At 39.1% G+C, this 18,228-nt stretch overlaps 1 protein-coding gene across 1 annotated transcript in view; it reads right to left on the minus strand.

Moving 5' to 3' along the window:
• Positions 1-13,584: 13,584 nt before the first annotated feature.
• Positions 13,585-18,228, minus strand: part of LOC149152092 (MLO-like protein 11) — a 90,218-nt gene continuing 85,574 nt past the window's right edge. Inside the window, exons 8-15 of the mRNA XM_089438358.1 lie at positions 16,986-17,071; positions 16,720-16,769; positions 16,393-16,433; positions 15,954-16,124; positions 15,830-15,865; positions 15,550-15,617; positions 15,331-15,391; positions 13,585-14,326 (exon numbers count right to left, since the gene is read on the minus strand). Coding sequence (XP_089294484.1) covers positions 13,997-14,326; positions 15,331-15,391; positions 15,550-15,617; positions 15,830-15,865; positions 15,954-16,124; positions 16,393-16,433; positions 16,720-16,769; positions 16,986-17,071 — 843 coding nt within the window. The 3' untranslated portion in view covers positions 13,585-13,996. The remainder of the gene's footprint in view (positions 14,327-15,330; positions 15,392-15,549; positions 15,618-15,829; positions 15,866-15,953; positions 16,125-16,392; positions 16,434-16,719; positions 16,770-16,985; positions 17,072-18,228) is intronic.

Genomic DNA, 18,228 nt, shown 5'->3' on the forward strand with positions numbered 1-18,228 from the left:
CTTTCATTTTCCTTTGATTTACAAAGGATGTGTGCCATTTGGCACCTTTCACATCTTATATGAAGTCTTTTAGACTTAGAGTCTTATCCATGATCCATTTTTGGATCACACAGGTAGCTCGCAAGAATAATGCCAGAGATCTCCATAGGAAACTCGCATAAGTGCCACAAAGATCTTGCAAAATATAGGTGCCTGAGGTCTGCAATATACATAGAAGGTAAGTGCCACAATTCTAGATTTATTCACAGAGGGAAGGCACCTTAGGTCCATAATTTTTATAGAGAATTGGTTCCATAATAGCTCGCATGATTGGAGACAATAGCCCACAAAACCTTGCATACAGAGAACCTTACCACAGAGATAATTTTGCACCTAGTCATAAAGACAACTCGCATTGTCACAAAGGCTCGTACTACCACAGAGACATAGTGCCTCAGGAAACTCGGCATGACCTTAACCAAGAATTTTTGACCTTCTTACATAGAATTTTGGTCACAGAAATTCGCTTGTCTTGATGCCACAAAACTTGCATAATTTTCACAAAGAAACTTGATGCCACAAAAGCTCGTATACTAGAGATAACAAGATGCCACAGTAGGATTTACAACTTTAGAGGCTCGGATTAGAATTTTGGATCTCCTCTCCATAACACAATACTTCTCCATAGACCTTTGATGCTCAGAAGTATAGACCTTTTCCACAGTCCTTTTGATTTGTATCACAGTGCAAGAATGACATTGTCTTTTCCATAGAGACTTAGAACTTGAATAGAATTAAACTTTCCAAAGGACTTCGATCAAGCCATGGAAGGAGAACAGAGGCCTTTGAGATGATCCAGAAATGAAGTCATTTTTCTCAACTGCTCATCGAACCATAGCTCTGATTCCATGTTGATATTTCTAGGGAAAACAAGCTAGAACCAATTTTCTTCAATGAATAACTACTTATGATGATTAGTTAGCATTAAGTCCACATATAATTTATTCAATATCATTAAGAAATTATACAGAAGAAAATTTAAACCATTTAAGCATGAAACAACATTAAAATAACATGAGACAATAAAACAAAAGACATGGAGATTTTGGCCTGAGGCCACGGCAAAACCCACAAGGGGAAAACCCATAAATAATTCCTTATGTGAGAAAGAGAATTCAATGTTCATCAATACATCAGAAGTAACAACATTGAGAAAATAACCAAACCAGTAACCAAGGTCAAGTGTCAATCCCTCCTTTTGATTTTAGCCCCCTTCTTCCTTCCTTCTGCGCTGAAACAGAGATCATCATGAGAGAAGTCGATGTGTCCAAATGAGAATAGGTGGTCTCCTTTATATAGCCTTTCAAGGGGGTTTAAATGGGTGCCTCTTAGGGGCCTAGCCGACTTGAAGAAGACTTGAACATTTTAGAAGGCAAAAATCAAAATTCAAATTTTCTAATTTTTTTACAATGAAGACCATGGCTACCATATTTCCAATACAAACTAGGATCACCTTCAAATATCTAACTAGACCAAGTCTTGTAAAGGTGTTCCCTACATTTGTATGGGTGGCTAAGTAGTCAACCCTGTTAGGTGCTTCCAACCCCTAAGGGGAGGTGCATTTCCAAGGTTAACCCTTCAATCAATAGGTATTGATGGAAGTGGCAATGGAGGGGAAATACTTCATGACCAAGTTCCATGGTCATGGGACTAACTTATGGGAGTACACATCTTGAGTATATATATGTAAAGGAGGGAGCAATCGTGGACGCATGAGTTACCCTACTCGGCCTGCTTTTTCCACCCCTTTGATGCGTCTTTTACTTATTTTTTATAATGTTTTTATTTGGTGCATAGCTCAAGGATAAAAGCTTACTCTTTATGATATAACATCTAATTTTCCTCTTAAGATTAGGCAATTTATTGCTCATTAGGGTTTGTCCATGCAAGGGTTCCTTTTGATGAGATGCACCATCAAGTGCTCAGGGACGAGTGATGGCTAATGAGGAGGGTAGAGCTCATGCTAGGCTTTTTCCCACACACTAACTTATGTCTCAGTCACCTTTTGCCTTTTAACTTTTATTTTTTTTAATTTGTGGCCATCTTATGCTTTCCCATTCTTTTAGTTGCATCAACCCCCGAGGCAATGTTTCCCAACCCTACTCAAGGATGTGGATAAGAGAGTGCCAAATCCCAATGAACCAATGACAATTAACCCAAAGAATGTAAGATGATATCAAAAAATCAATAATGTGATATGGAAAGTGTTAAGTATGATAAGGGGAGAATGGACATGCTATCTCAATCCAAGTCTTCCTATTATTGCCCCTCCCATATCCCTAAGGATTTAGGGTAGGTCCCACCAGACTAGACCCAAAGATTAATGCCCCTGGTAAGGTGAGAAAACAAGCTTAAAGTCAAGATTGGTCAGTCATCCAGATCACCCCATTATCCATACTAAATGCCCAAAACATTAAGAAAAAACACTTGATTGCAAAATGATAAAAGTATTTATTGAGTGCTAGCCCACCTTCATTCAAGAGGAATATCAGATGCTAAGAGGCGTATAATTGGTGCAGAAGGTGGAGGAACTGGCATATCATCATTAATAAGAAAATGTGTAGGATTGTTGATTGGTTGGCTGTCCAAAATAGGAGAAAAAATTTTCTTGATCCAAACTTATGTTGTAACGCAACAAAATACAAAAATACCCATATACGCAGAGATGCAGCGGAAATAAAACTTTGTTCATTAATATCAAAGAACTGAAATATGCATACATACAAAAATAAAAATAAACTAGCTCGGGCGATGGTAGCTTATCTCTAAGAAGAGATGTGGCAGCCACATGCCTCTGAACTGTGTTACTATGAAGCTCAAAGGCCTATTTATTATTGAGAAACAATGGAAAACCCTAAACATCCAAAATTTTAACCCTAGGAGATGAAGCGCCAAAATTATGGGCTCTGTTTGGGTAAATTGATACATCAACTTCCCGGGGTCATAACTTTGGCATACGATCTTCGTCTGGCTATCATAATACCTCGTTTCGAAGATCTCGAAGACAAAGAGGAAACTAAATACAAATGCATAGATTTGTTTGGACATTTACAATCTCTTTGTTTTCCCTAAAAACATCTTTTAGTCCCTCAAAATGGTTCCGGAAATTTAGGACCTTAAAAACTGCCAAAAATAGTAAGTTGTGCTACAATAAAGGGAAAAAAAAATAGTAGGGGTTCAAGTGGAATAGGTAGGTGGCCACCAATATCCACATGGATCAGTCATCCCCCCTTAGGAAGCAATGGTCCCCATTCCGTTGAGTGCCTCCATGAGATGGGAAAACTTCTGACGAACTTGGTCCCTTGTGAGTGACTTGCCTTGGTGCAAGAGTTGGCCAGCGTTGACAACCCAATACAGTTGGATCTTCTGTTGTCGATTGTTCTTGATCTGCATATCCATGCTCCGATCATTTGTGGCTTGTTCCATATAGTCTAGGTTTAACTCTGTTGGTGTGAGTTGTTCTGCAATGTTTGATGTGTCCAGTAATGGTGGAAAGTATGGTCGAAGGTGGTCCACATTGAACACTGGGTGCAGGCCAAGGAATGGTGGAATACTGAACTCAAAAGAATTGTCCCCTACAACCTTAGTGATGGTGTAAGGCCCATATCGGAGCAAGCGAAGCTTGCGGTGGGGCCCAGCAAGGCGTTCCTTCTGTAAATGTAACCAAACTTTGTCGCCCACCTGGAACTTGTGTGGCACCCGATGTTGATCATGACATTGCTTGTACTTAGCATTGGCTCTGTCCAATATGTCATGGACCTATTGCTGGATGTGCTGAATGCACTCAATGAAGTTGTTAGCCCTGTCAGCTTCGGACTAGACATGAGCCGAATCTGCCTAAGTAGTTGCAAATGGTATGGCCACATCAATGGGACATAGTGGCTGGAATCCCAACCCCACCTAAAAGGGGTTGTGGCTAGTTGAGATATGGAGAGCTCTGTTGTAGTTGTGTTGGACATAGAGGAGACTTTCATCCCATGTGTGTGGATGATTCGAGTTGTATATATGAAGAATGTGTACGATCACCTTATTGGCGATCTTTGTTTGGCCATCAGTTTGGGAGTGGAAAGCCATGGAATTAGTGAGCTTGGTATCCAACATCAACCAGAGACATGACCAAAATGTACTTAGGACCCTGTTGTCCCGATCTAAGATAATGCACTGTGTGATCTCAAAATGTACCCACACTTGTTTAAAGAAGAGCTTAGCAGTGGCTTTTGTTGTGATACTCTTCTTGCATGCCGCCAAAATGGCCATCTTAAAGAATCTGTTGACGACCACAAAAACATAGTCGTTGCCATGCTTAATAGAAGGAAGGCCCGACATGTAAGCCATGGAGATGGATTCCCAAGGTTGACTACGAGTAGGCAGAGCAGAGTATAGGCCTTTCTTCTTGATGGTGGGTTTGACAATGGTGCAGGCAGTGCAAGATCTGATGTACTTTCAAACATCTCGTCGAAGGTTCGGCCAATAAAAATACTTCTGCAGCACTGCCACTGTTTGCTTTACCTCGAAATGTCCAGTGACCCAACTGTAGTGTGCCTCCCAAATCATCTTGGCACACTCACTTGAAGGAACACAGATGTGTCCGAGGTGGCATAACAGTGCATCTTGGAGGTGAAAATTTTGAACTTTCTTACCTTCCAGGAGTGTCTGGTATGTGCTTCCAAATTCTGGAATGCTCTTGTAAAGATGCGGCCACCCCGTAGTCTCGTGCCACAAGAGTCGAGCACAATGGTCAGTGCCATGACCAGTGGTTGGCTAAGGCAGTTTGCAACATTGTTGGTGTTGCTCTTCTTGTACTTAATGTTCAAATGGAATTGTTGCATGTATGTGGACCATTTCTGATGGCGATAATTTTGCAACTTCCCTTGTGTCTATATGAACTGCAAGAGTCGGTGGTCTGTGTGGATGACTGTTTCCTTCTCAAGAATGTAATGCTTCCATTATTGGAAAACCTGCACATTGAATACATTGCTTTGTCACAGGTGGGAGACTTTCGGACTATGTCTGAAAGTGTCTCATTGTGATATGCCACTGGATACCCCTGCTGAGTAAGAATTGCACCAATAGCATAGTCGGAGGCATCTTTCTCGATCTCAAATGGTTGTTGCGGGTCTGGTAATGTGATCACTTATGCAGAGCAGAGTCGATGCTTCAACTCAGCGAATGCCTTTTGTTGGGATTCGGACCAAAAGAACTTTGCTTTTGCTCCGACCTTGGTGACTTGACTTAAAGGCCAAGTGATATGAGAGAACCCCAACACGAAATTTCGATAGAAATTATCAAGACCCAAAAAGTTGTGAAGCTCTGTTAGAGTGGTTGGGGTTGGCCAATCCCGAATGACTTGTATCTTGGTTGGGTCCACATGCACACCCTGCTCATCAATGACGTACCCCAAATATTGAACCTAGGTCATGCCAAAAGTGCATTTCTCCAAATTGGCACACAGGTTGTGTTTTTGCAGGGTTTGAAGGACCTGTCGAATATGGTGGAGGTGCTCTTCCCAACTCTGGCTAAAGATCAAAATGTCTTCTAAATACACAACCATGAATGCATTGGTGAAGGGTCGCAAGATGACATCTATCAATCTCATGAAGGTTGTGGGGGCATTCGTCAACCCGAAATACATGACCAACCATTCGAAAAGGCCCTCCTCAAATTTGACAGCAGCCGTCCACACATCGGAGGGTTCGATAGGCACCTACTGATAACCAAACTTCAAGTCAATCTTGCTGAAATATTTTGCACCTTTGAGCTACTCCAGAAGGTCATCAATCCGTGGAATTGGGTACCAATTCCGGACAGTGATCTTGTTCAGCGTCCGATAGTCAATACAGAGTCTCCAGGTCCCGTCCTTCTTTTGTGTAAATACAATCGGGCTCCCACAGGGTGATGAGTTTGGCCTAATATGCCATTTTTGCAACAGCTCCCGAATCTTCCTCTTGATCTTATCGTTCTCCAAAACAGAGCGTCAATAGATCGATCCATTAGGTAGCGGCGTGCCCGGGGTCAGATCGATGGAGTGCTTGACCTGACAGTGTAGAGGTACCCCTGTAGGTGAGGTGAAAATGTCTCTGTACTCCTCCACGACCTTGTCCATCTATTGCTGCTATGCGGAGAAGCCTTGTCTGGAAGTCGTGGCCACAACCTTCTTCTTGTCCTAGGGGCGAATCATAAGGAAAACAAATTTCCTGGTCTAGGAAATGATCTTACTACATTACTTTGCAGTGATCAAAGAGATGGCGGTAGGCAGGGCTACCTCTGGTATCCTGTACAACTTATCGCCCAAAGTAATAATCACGGAGTGAGGTCTAGACTCATATACAGCATGTTGCTTCCACAAGTATGGTTGTCCTAATAATTCATCACAAAATTCAAGAGGAGCAACATCACACAGTACCTCATCTGTGAAGGGCTAGATGTTGTAGGGAAGGTGGCACTATTGGGCGACGTGGAGATCTCGTCCTTGGTGAAGCCACCCGATGGTGTACAGTTGCAGATGTGTTGTAGTCAGTAAGCCCAGCCGCTTCACGACCTCTGCTGAAATGAGGTTCTTTTGGCTCCCGTTATCGACAATGAACTGCAACGGAGAACCCTTCACCCACATTTGTGAGTGGAAGAAGTGTTCCCCCTCCTCTAGATCTTCAGGTTTATTCTTCTGGATCTTAGTGGTGGCCACGGTGGCACTGGGCTTTGTGTCAATTATCTGCTTCCCTTTGTCATTCCCCTTGTCGAGTTCCGACTCAAAGTCGGAACATGCATCTGATTCGGAAGCCTTCACCTCGGCCACCAATAACTGCTTGGTCTGGCATTCACTTGTGTTGTGAGTGGAGGTCTTATAGAACTCACACCATTTTCCTGTCCTTCTTTGTCTTTGTTGTGTTGTTCTTTTCTTGCAGCTTCCGCGAGTTGTCCTAGGTCGCCCCGCCTTGGATTTGTTATTTTCTCTGTGGTTTGGGTATGCTTTTTCCTTACTTCAGATTCGCAGATCTAAAGTCTTGCTTCTTTTGATTGCACTTCTGCTCAATCTTGACAGTGTATCGGTACGTCGTGTCGAGTGAGGAGATGTCCATGAACTCCATCCCATCGTGGATATACTTGTGTAGACAGTCGCGATACTTGAGTATCAAATGCCGCTCAAAATCCTTGATACCCAGCTTCGTGTGAAAGGTATGGAAAACATTTGTAAACTCCGGCAGATCTTGGTCCCTTCCCTGTCGTAATGTGGTCTGCTTTATGTATTTATCTTCATAGCTCCCGATAGCGTAATATTGTTCCTTGATGGCATCTCGAAAATAATTCCAAGTGGGTGCAGCTGAAAATAGTGAGGATTCCCTCTTGTCCTTTTGTTCATAGTAGGTTTCCCACTAGTCCTTGTTGTGTGGGGCAGCTTTGAGAAGTGCAAAAGTAATATTTTCCCAATTGGAAAATTCATGAGCTGAAAATATCCTTCCAATAGGTTTAACCATTTATCTATAGCATCTACATCTATCTAACCCTCAAATATGGGAATATCAAAGTTAACTTGTACCTTAAAAGGAGTGGCGCCTCCAGAGTGGTTGCTGGATGAAGATGTGCCACCTGTGGGTAGTCCTTGAATGATCTAGGCAAAGTTATCTATCATCACGTTCCTTTGTCGCTCGAAGGCTTCCTCGAGTAGTATTTTGAACAGATTTCCTACCCCCTCATCTTTTTTTATTCCTCCATGGGAGGCCATCGGATTTTGCGAGGCTGGCCTTGTAAAAGTTCAACTAGATCGAGCCCTAACTCCTTATACCCTAACCTCATTGGGGACATGCAAAGAAAAACAGAGAAAGAGCAGATCACTTTGATACCACCAATCCAGACTTATGCAGGAATGCAACAAAATACAGAAATACACATATACATAGAGATGCAGCAGAAGTAAAACTTTATTTCATTAATATCAAAGAACTGAAATATGTTTACATACAAAAATAAAAATAAACTAGCTCGGGCGATGGTATTTTATCTCTGAGAGCATACAAAAATAAAAATAAACTAGCTCGGGCGATGGTAGTTTATCTCTAAGAAGAGATGTGGCGGTTGCATGCCTCTAAACTGTGTTACAATGAGGCTCAAAAGCCTATTTATTATTGAGAAACAATGGAAAACCCTAAACATCCAAAAACCTAACCCTAGGAGATGAAGTGCCAAAATTGTGGGCCCCATTTGGATAAATTGGTACATCAACTTCCCTGGGTCGTAACTTTGGCATATGATCTCCGTTTAGCTATCATAATACCTCGTTTTGAAGATCTCAAAGTGGAGGTCGAAAATAAACTCGTAAACCAATTTAGATTTTTTTGGTATCTCCATTTACCCTAAAAATGTGTTTTAGTCCCTCAAAATGACTCCAGAAGTTTAGGAACCGAAAAACTACCAAAAATAGTAAGGTGTGCTACAATTAAGGAAACTGAAAAGAAACAATGATGGGGGTCCAAGTGGAATAGGTGGGTGGCCATCAATATCCACCTGGATCATTTCTCTTATGGAGTTACCCATTTTGGTGGGTAGCAGTGACACCTCACCTTTTTAAGAGACTTCCAAGTTTTTGTTTTTGCCAACTAACATTCTCTTTTATGCATCACTAATAAGATGTTATAAAGTATCGTGTATCACCATAGGATGTGGTTTGCATTGGTCTATGTCTAAGCAAACCAGATTGAGAAGCCCTTTATCACAGGTTTCTTTATCCTTGGGCAATTCCTCCGAGTGATGCTTCCCATAAATGCAACTTTTGCACAGTGATAACTTTGTAGATACATCTACTCCAACCCCACAACCAACTCTCATTTCCTCATGCATCTTAAGTGTTTGCATACTAAGATGATGCAGTATTTGATACGACAAATCTACTTGTGTTTGATACCACAAAATTGTTTGTCAGCATTAACATGGCCTTTTATGAGACTGAAACTACATAGAAATCTCTACAAGTTACTCTCTGATGTTTCCCATGCAACTTCTATTACTAAGCATTTTTAATAAATATTTTGGCACTAATTTCAATTTTTTGTTCTGAATCTATAATTATGTTCATAGAAGCGTGTTTCAACCTAGGCACATGCAACGCAACGTTAATTCAGTTGTAGGCCCATTTGAAAACCACACCATCATGATAATTATAATAACCCAAAACTTAAACTCTCCCTACCCACCAAAGGTTTCATGGTAACACGTGCAATTATTCCTCGCAACCCGACACTTGCAATCTACTCAGCTACTATGCCACACCACCAAAGGTTTTCTTCCCATTAGTTTTCTAATTCAACTGCGTGTCACATAATTTTTCCATAAATTTATTTCCTCTTTTCCTTTTCATGCAGCTACCATCCCACATTTTATACTGTTAAATTATCAGCCACCAAACTCGACAAGTTCTTTCGTAAATTTTACACAGATTTCCCATTTTTCCTTTTCATACAGTGATCATCCCACACCCTATTTTATACTACTAAATTATCAGCGAACAAACACCGCTTTTTCATTTTGCTTCATTTGATTTTGATGATATTACTCAGCCACCCCGCTTTTTTATATTATTCAATGAATCAGTTATCAACCACGAAATTCAACCGATGTCTCTCCCAAAAAATACTATGATAAAATGTTTCCTTTTAAATTCTATCAAAAAAAACATTTTATAAAAAAGGGCATGTCATAAAAGTACACAAACATGAGCTCAAACTCAAGCAAATAACCTAATCAAAACAATGTTCTGTAGATTGTCAACAAAGTCTGCAAGGAGGACACACTCCTAGGGCTATGTCAAACAAAAAAATCGATTGGCATCTAACCAACTTGAGGCCTAGCCACCATGCCACGTTGGGAGATGAATACTTGCTTAGGAAGGAAACCAAAGGCCAAGCTAAATTGCAGATCACAGAGCCAACCACCACAAAACACCATATCACTATTGTTACCCTCTAAAAGTGCAAGGGTCATTTCATATTTTCATGAGCTTTCCTCTCTCACCAAGCACCACAAAAGATCTTTGTAGTTCAATGGTCAGTGGTGGATACAACTTGCAGGAGAATTCGGAGGCCATATGGCTTGTTTTATCTTACACTTGTACCATTCATCATCTAGAAGCAAGAATAAAGGTGTGAAGGAGTATGTCTTGTTTGATGAAGGCTTTCAAAAACGACATAGTTCACAATGAGATTTCACTTGAGCACACTTGACATTGCATCATTGATGGAAAGCCTTGTATCTTAGCCAATGCTTGAAACCCCATGGAAGAAAGAAGAAAACACTAGAAGATGAATGCCATACTTCAAGAGGTGGCTAACGAATGCTCTAATGCACGAGGTGTAGAGCATGACATACAGAAAGACAAGCCTAAAGGAGAAAACACCTTATATTGGAGGAAGCACATAACAAGACATGTGGCAAGAAAAGAGGCTAGAGGAGGAGCACCCTAGTTTGGACGATGCCATGCAGCAATAGGAGCACTTGTGTGGTCAAAGGAGGTCACTTGGTGAAGATTTTTCCACTTAAAGGGTGAAAAGATAAACATTTTGGTCACTTGATCATGAATCCACATCCTTTAAGAGAGTCATCTTGTTCAGTAGGGAATTTAAAACACATTTTTGAGGAATTACATAATGTGAGGCATGTTCCACATATGTTGTGACATATTCATCCTTGAGGTATCTGGGAGAAGGGCACTTTGTTCGAGGCATGTTCTACATATTTGGAGGAGAGCCCTTTGCATGAGGAAACACCATGTAGCATTATTGACATAGTTGAAGCTCCTAAACAAAGAACAAATGTATACTCTAAAGAAATAGAAAGACGACAAGTGGTAAGTGGACCTATGCAAAAATGAAAAAGGTACCAAGTCAAATTTGGACCTATAAGCTAAAGGAAGATCAAATGGAACATAGCATTCACTCAAGAGGAAATGTGCAAGGGTTAGGAGAAAAAGGTACCAAGTCAAATTTGGACCTATAAGTTAAAGGAAGATCAAATAGAACATAGCATTCACTTAAGAGGAAGTGTGCAAGGGTTGGGAGACTCTCCAAGACGTGCACTAGGATAAAAGGGGCCCTAAAACACCTAAAAGAAGGCCTAGACGGTGTACCCTAGGAAGGAGGAAAAATTTCATGGATTAAATATCATTTTCTCCACTCTAAACCCTAAAAGGATGAACCCCTAATTTGGGATGTACAAAAGTTGTAAGCATATAAATAGAGGAGAACTTTATTTTCTAGAGGCATGGTTGGAAGTGTGGGAGTTTCACTCCAATACTAGTTGAATATCTTTGGGAGGAAAATAAAAGGGCATTTCAATGTGAGGTTCACAATGTTCTTTTCATATTTTATTGGATGAATTTGATAGTTGAAATTATTTTTGCAAATATGCTATAATAATCTTTAAGAGAAGGGTGATTTCTCCCATTAACAAGGACTAAGTTTGAGGTGAAACACTCCTTATGACTTGTCGTTTTCATTTTTCAATACTTGGTTTGCTACTACTGTTTTAGTATCTTGAGAGGTTGTGTTATCTTTTATTGTTTAAGCTTACACATTATTACCGCCAAATTGTAATTGTTGAAGAGGCACATTTTTTAAAGGGCCTTCCCTTTAATTTATGCATATTAAAGAAATCCATTATTACCGCCAAATTGTAATTGTTGAAGAGGCACATTTTTTAAAGGGCCTTCCCTTTAATTTATGCATATTAAAGAAATCCATGTGCCTGGTTAGAGCATGTTTACAACATCCTAACTACACCTCCTTCCATATTGTTCAAACCTTCCTAATTGTGGACCCTGACTCCCTTACCCAAGTGGATAGGTGTTAGTCTTGGTAATCCAACATCCCTTTATTTCTAAAGATAATCGTAAACAATTTATTTTAGGTTTTCCACCTTGTGCTAGAAAATAACCAGCCCAAAGTAAGAGGAAGTGTTGTTGTCGTGACAATGGACAACTTTCCTAAGTGCCTTTAGGGTTAGACTTCGTTCAAAGACTTGAATATATTTAAGTGCAATATGAGAGGTAACAACCATCACAAGTAGCCCCAAAACCCCAAGAGCAAATTTATCTCCACTATGCCTACTCGAATGAGCTTGTTCCATGAGCAATCCCTCTACCAAACACTAGCACCGTGCCAAGAAGCAACAGGCACATGGAGAGAGAAACCCTAACCACAGATGTCACGGGAGGCAAAACAATGCCACAATTCTGAGCCACATATGGATCTAACCTCTAGCAGGGGCTACCCAATGGCCACACCATTGTTTTCAGACATCGTAGGAAGCAAGCTAGAAAAGACAAGCTTCTATGCATAAATACCAATAGCCCCACCACCACCATGGACCATGAAGAGCTACCTTCATCATACATATCCACCCACAAAACTGTTGCCCAACCCATAGCAAAAAGAGCAATGTGATCCCCTAGAGATGACTCAACATCACATTGCCACCATCCACAGACCTCCTCGCTATGATCAGCCACCTTCACGTGTTCTCCTATGTCTTGAAGGTGAACCCTACTAGGGTTTGAGACAGGTATCTTCAGGGAGGGAGGAATGTGAGAACGCCTCTCCTTCCCGACTTTCTATCATTCATCTTTTTTTGTCCATGAATATTGTGGTCTCTTCCACAAATTTTGCCCGTCTTTTTCTTGTTTTTTTGGCTTGAGCTTGTGATTAATCTCATCCAAAAGGTTATTTTTCGTCTGAAATACACTTTATGAACGGACAACATAGTATTTTTTTCTTCTTTCTTCACTGCCATAAAAAGATGCCACGGGGATTTAAAAACCTGCAACATAGTATGACTTAAGTTCTTTGCACAAATTGACACAGCCATTCTGCTACATCTCCTTCATAGACTGCAACTTCTTTTATGGGTCACTGAATTCTCCTTTTTTCCAGTCTGATGTCCTCTTTGTGGGTGTTCCCTACTTTTTTCCCATCTACTGCATTCCATTTTATTTTTTGCACGCACACATGGGAAGCATTTCAGTTATGTGGGCAGTGATTTCCAAATATAACTTATGTTTGACTTCGACCAGCAGCAGAACAAACAACCTGCATTCTACTTATGACATGTACACAAAGCTTAGCCTGCTCTGATGGAAGGGTGTAGTTTAGTGGCAATTGGATGATGAAACAGCATGGAACTTGGAAGAACATTAAGAAGCTATCCACCTCACAACCATCTCTTGCCTTTGGAAAATATGGTGTCAGGCCATCTTCAATTGATGTCCCCCTCTACATCTAGTGGAACATCCAGCTTTCAATGCTGAGTTGGCAGACCTGATCATTGCTATACTGAATTATTCAATAAAGACGTCAATATTATTGAGCTTGGGGTCAAGGTTTATATGATTGCAATTCTTGGCAATGTTTGGGGTTGGGGTTATATCCACAGGCTGTCCCCTCCTTATCCAACTCTTGATATATAAACATTTAGATTAGTATAGCTACTATAGCATGCATATAGAGGAAAAAAACTTGTGTGGAATCAGTGATGGTGAGATACAAAGAGAGAATTCTAAGGACATATTTTATATGACAGTTACATTGGAAATATTTACACACTCAGGTATATATATCGATAGATAGATATCAGAACAAACAAATTTGAAATTACAGTGATTTGTTTAACACTCTTCCAGATGAAATATTTGGTAGAACCATCTTTTGTAGTGTAGGCGATGTATATATACAGGTCCACCATATGAAACCTTTTATTTGCACAAATTTGCTTCCAAATGACAAGGTCATCGCTACAAGTACAAAATGACATGTATATAGGGGCAGTAGTTTCAAACTAAAAACTAGATGCTCATTGACTGCACCTTCACTTCAATCATTTGATCATCTTGAATCTTGATCCTAGCTGGGCAGAGTATCCCAAGAAATTTGTCAATGCCCTCTACATGATGTCCTTGAGGAACTGAAGCTGAGTTTTGTCAAGGAACACTGTCACGATTCAAATTTGCACCTACAACCATGGGTCCTGCACTGTCAGTCTGCATCTCAATCTCACTCTGACCATTCCCATTACAATTGGTTACTCCATTGTGATTTATCTCATTAGTGGATCTGCCAGTGTAGCTGCCTTGACAAATGGCCTGATGATTATCTTCACTTGAGCATACGGTGCTCCGATCACAACTTCTTACAGTTGATTCATCAGTCACCATACCAAGCCTTCTTTTCCTCTTCGTTTCTTTCCCCCACCCTTCAATTGTTTTTCTGATTCTGGGTGGTATCAATGCTGCCTTGTAATATGTTCCCATCTGTGAAAAAAATGATAAACCCTCAGTAAAAACATTTAAAGATATGTCCTAAACTCAACCTTCTGATAGCTATATAAATTTCAACTATACTTAAGAGGCTGAAGATTGTGTGGCCACCAATTGATATAGGATGAAGATGGCAGGACTCATGTTCAGGATTTTATAATTCTATGTACCATAAATCTGACAACATGAACTCTGATATGATCAAACAGTTGAAGCATGACAAGTTTGCAAAGCTATTTGGTGCATAATATAGCCACCAAAGTTCACAATTTCAAGTTGATGTAGGGTACAGCTGCAAGTGGAGCAAATTAAAAGTTGGTTTTACCAGTTCATGGTCGAGCATATGTATACATCATTACATGTAATAGTGGTATAGATAAAAAATACACAATGCATAAGCAGTTGCAAAAAACTAACCTCAAAATTAATTTTGATTGACTCATACATCATCATTGATGGACCTCAACTTAAAAGCAATGCAATGTAACTCGTAACAGAAAAATGGTATTTACAACAAAGAAGAACAGTGGAATCTTAACCAAGTGTATTCCAAAAATGATTAGTCACTTCGACTGTGTGAGGATGAAAAAGTTCAAATCTTATGGTAGATACATTTGGCTAATTTTGCATGGTTGTGGGGAGGCCAAAACAATAAGAGACCAGGAATGCAAGAATCTATACTTACTACTTAGATCAAACAAGCTTTAGACACATATAATCAACATCTAATAGCTAAATGGAGGCTTTGAGAATAAAGTGTGAATTTTCTGTAATGGAAAGCAGATTGAGACAAGCATTTGCTTCACAGTCTCCCTCAATTTATTTCATTCAATGTCATATATTGTTTTGCTTTATGTTTAAGAGTAGCCGGGGTCAACCGTACAGCCTGTATCAGTGATTGTACTTTCTAGTCCCATTGACCTATCTTTTGACCATTTGTTGAACATTAATAAATTATCTTATATCCCTCTCATATACACGGACTAAGCAGGGGTTACCTGAGTGACAAGTGCATAAAGTGGTAAGGTACTATAGCTACAAAGGAACTGTCCAGCGAATCTGTTGAGGAATAAACAGGTACAGTTGTTGATAAGAATCAGCAAATGGACATAAAAGAATGCACAAGATAATTGTTAGGAATCCATTCTAGAAAAGACCAATTACCGTAGTCTTTCATGGAAAGACATGATAGTAAGAATATGGTGAAGGATCCATACCCTAATATCAGACGTATGTAGACAAGCAGATGTTGACGGAGAAAACAAGAGTCATAACCAAACTGCCACTGCAATCGCGAAATAAAATATCACAGCTAAATTCAAAATACTTCCACCTAAAGCATTTAAACCAAACAACAAAATAAAAAGATAATTTATATTGTTCAAAGACCATGTGCAAATGGTAATTAGATTGACACGGTAGAATAATCTTAATCCATTTAGAATGGAATTTTCCGTGTCAGGAAATAGCCTCTGCATGGTGATCAGAGATACATACCCAAAACCAAAAGAAGGAAGCCAATTCGAATGCATTCTACAAATAGTTTGAGAAAAAGTGTGTTATTTCCCTCAAGTGAAGCATGATAAAAAAAATTAAAGATAAAAAAATCCAAGTTCTCAACCTGAAAAAGAATGAAATGTATCAATGATAAAAGTAACTCCGGTCTGTTGAACCAAAAGAGTTCATCTCGGGGCCTCAGTTTTGGCCCTGCAAAAGATCCGGACATTCCTGCGTTCTCTAAGACGAGTGTTGCAATCACATGCTGCAGCTTTGCTCCAACAACAAGTACAAGCTATGTGCCACCAAAATCCAATTAAATTCACTTCCACCACGGAACAAACCAAAGGAAAATATAAAAAGAAATAATGCTTTGATAATATTTAATGACTATTGACAATAGAAATAAAGTTTAAGCAACCAGCTTATTTGGTTTCAAAGTTTTTCGTTATAGTTGCTTATAAGTTATAACTAATAATTATTAATTTTAAAAATAATTTCAGCGTATCCAGCCTCAAAACCCTATACTAACAGCAAGAATTGTTGTCGATAAGTCCACTTACGATGAAAGGAATAAGGGAAATCCAGAAGTACAAGTTTGATCCTGCATTATCATAAAAACAACTGTGAAAACTAACCTCCAAATAATGTAAATTGAATCATTCATCTTTTTCCAACCATATATTGTCAAAATAACTCTGTAATGCATGTATCTAAGCCGAAGCATTTCCATCTATGTAGGAAACACAGGTATCAAAGCCTCTAGTTTGCTCCAATGAAAGGACTAGTTTGGGAGAATATGGACAAACGTTTATAATGATAGGATTAGCATTCATGCATAATGAATAAGATTTTATAAACATGTTTAGGAGGATTATCATTATACTCACCATTTATATTCAATAGCATAAACGCGATAACAAAGCCCCACAGTTGTGCACTGCCCATACAGTTCAGCAAGACTTCAAACAGTATATATAAATCATATATTGTCTCAAAGATAATGATAGTGAAGACATGAAAGATGATTAGTTGAATGAAATACAGAGCAGTCTATAGGCGAGACATTCATTACCAGTTCTTGTATTCAACTATTTATGTGTTCAAAGAATTATATTTTCAAAGCTAAGACTTTCTCAACCACAAGGCAGCATACCTGATTCCAACTATTTCTTTAAACTCTTCCTCCATAGAACTGATCATATAACTATGGAAATCATATCTTGATGTCAAGTTATGATTCTGTCACACAAAAAAATAAAATTATACTCCATGAATATGATAGCTTTATATATACCAACTCATTTTTCTTGAAATAAAAATAAATCCAAAAAATTTCATTGCACTGAGAGTAGCCCAGTGCAGAGATAGGGGAGATGTTGTCAAGTAACATTGTGTTACATTATTTGACAACAAAAAATAAAATAAATAAAACATAAATAACTACTTACATATGACAACATCTAAAAAAATTAAACCAGTGTAGATCCATAATAAACACAGATCTATCAGGCACCTAAACTAATCAAATTTCTTAAGTCTGCACCAAGAGAAGTGAGGTATGAGAAGTGAGGTGCTCTACAGCCCACTATGGGGAAGATGTTGACACCTAGTAAGGGGACATGTTGTCACGTAACGTTATCCTAAAATACAAAAATTACAATAAAAAACTGCATACACGTGACAACATTTACAAAAATTAAATTAGCCTAGATTCATCTTAACCCCAATTTATATCAAACATCGAGAGGGACAAATTTCTTAAGGTGTAAACTTTTTATCATTCAATATGAAAGAATTAATACATGACATGGAATTAAATGATAAAAAAAATTACACCTTAAGAAATTTGATCCCTCTTGGTGCTTGATAGATCCAAGTTTAAGATGAATGTACACTGGTCATATATAAATTCAATGAATTTCAGTTTTAAGGGTCCTTGAATCAATGATCTAACAAATCATCATATGGTATTCTTTCTCTAAATGAATACTGACTGCTCTAGATGTATTCGTAGTAACAAATTTATTGCTCTAGTGGAAATTAGGATATGAAAGGAACAGGGAATTAACTAGCATCTATAAACCCAAAAAATGCTATCTCTTTGGATAGACAGGTGAATTGATGAGAAGAATGCTCTGCTCATCTATGGCACAGGTGAGAGGAAATAAACCAGGAATTAGCCAGCATTCAATCCATAAAAGAAAGCTACATGTGAGAACAGGTGGATGCAGCTAGAAGAAGAAGAAAAAAGATAAGAACTCGCTTCCAACATCCTATGCTTACATCTTTTCACAAAAAAGAAATGTCGGGGCACGTAAAAGGACTCAGGCTTCCATGATAGTATTTCTTCAAATATGCCCAGGAATAAACATCATGAATGCCAAAAAAAAAAAATA

Source organism: Pinus tabuliformis, chromosome 9 (assembly GCF_031772625.1).
Source record: "Pinus tabuliformis cultivar Carrire ecotype Pingquan chromosome 9, CPIR1, whole genome shotgun sequence".
Taxonomy (NCBI): Eukaryota; Viridiplantae; Streptophyta; class Pinopsida; order Pinales; family Pinaceae; genus Pinus; species Pinus tabuliformis.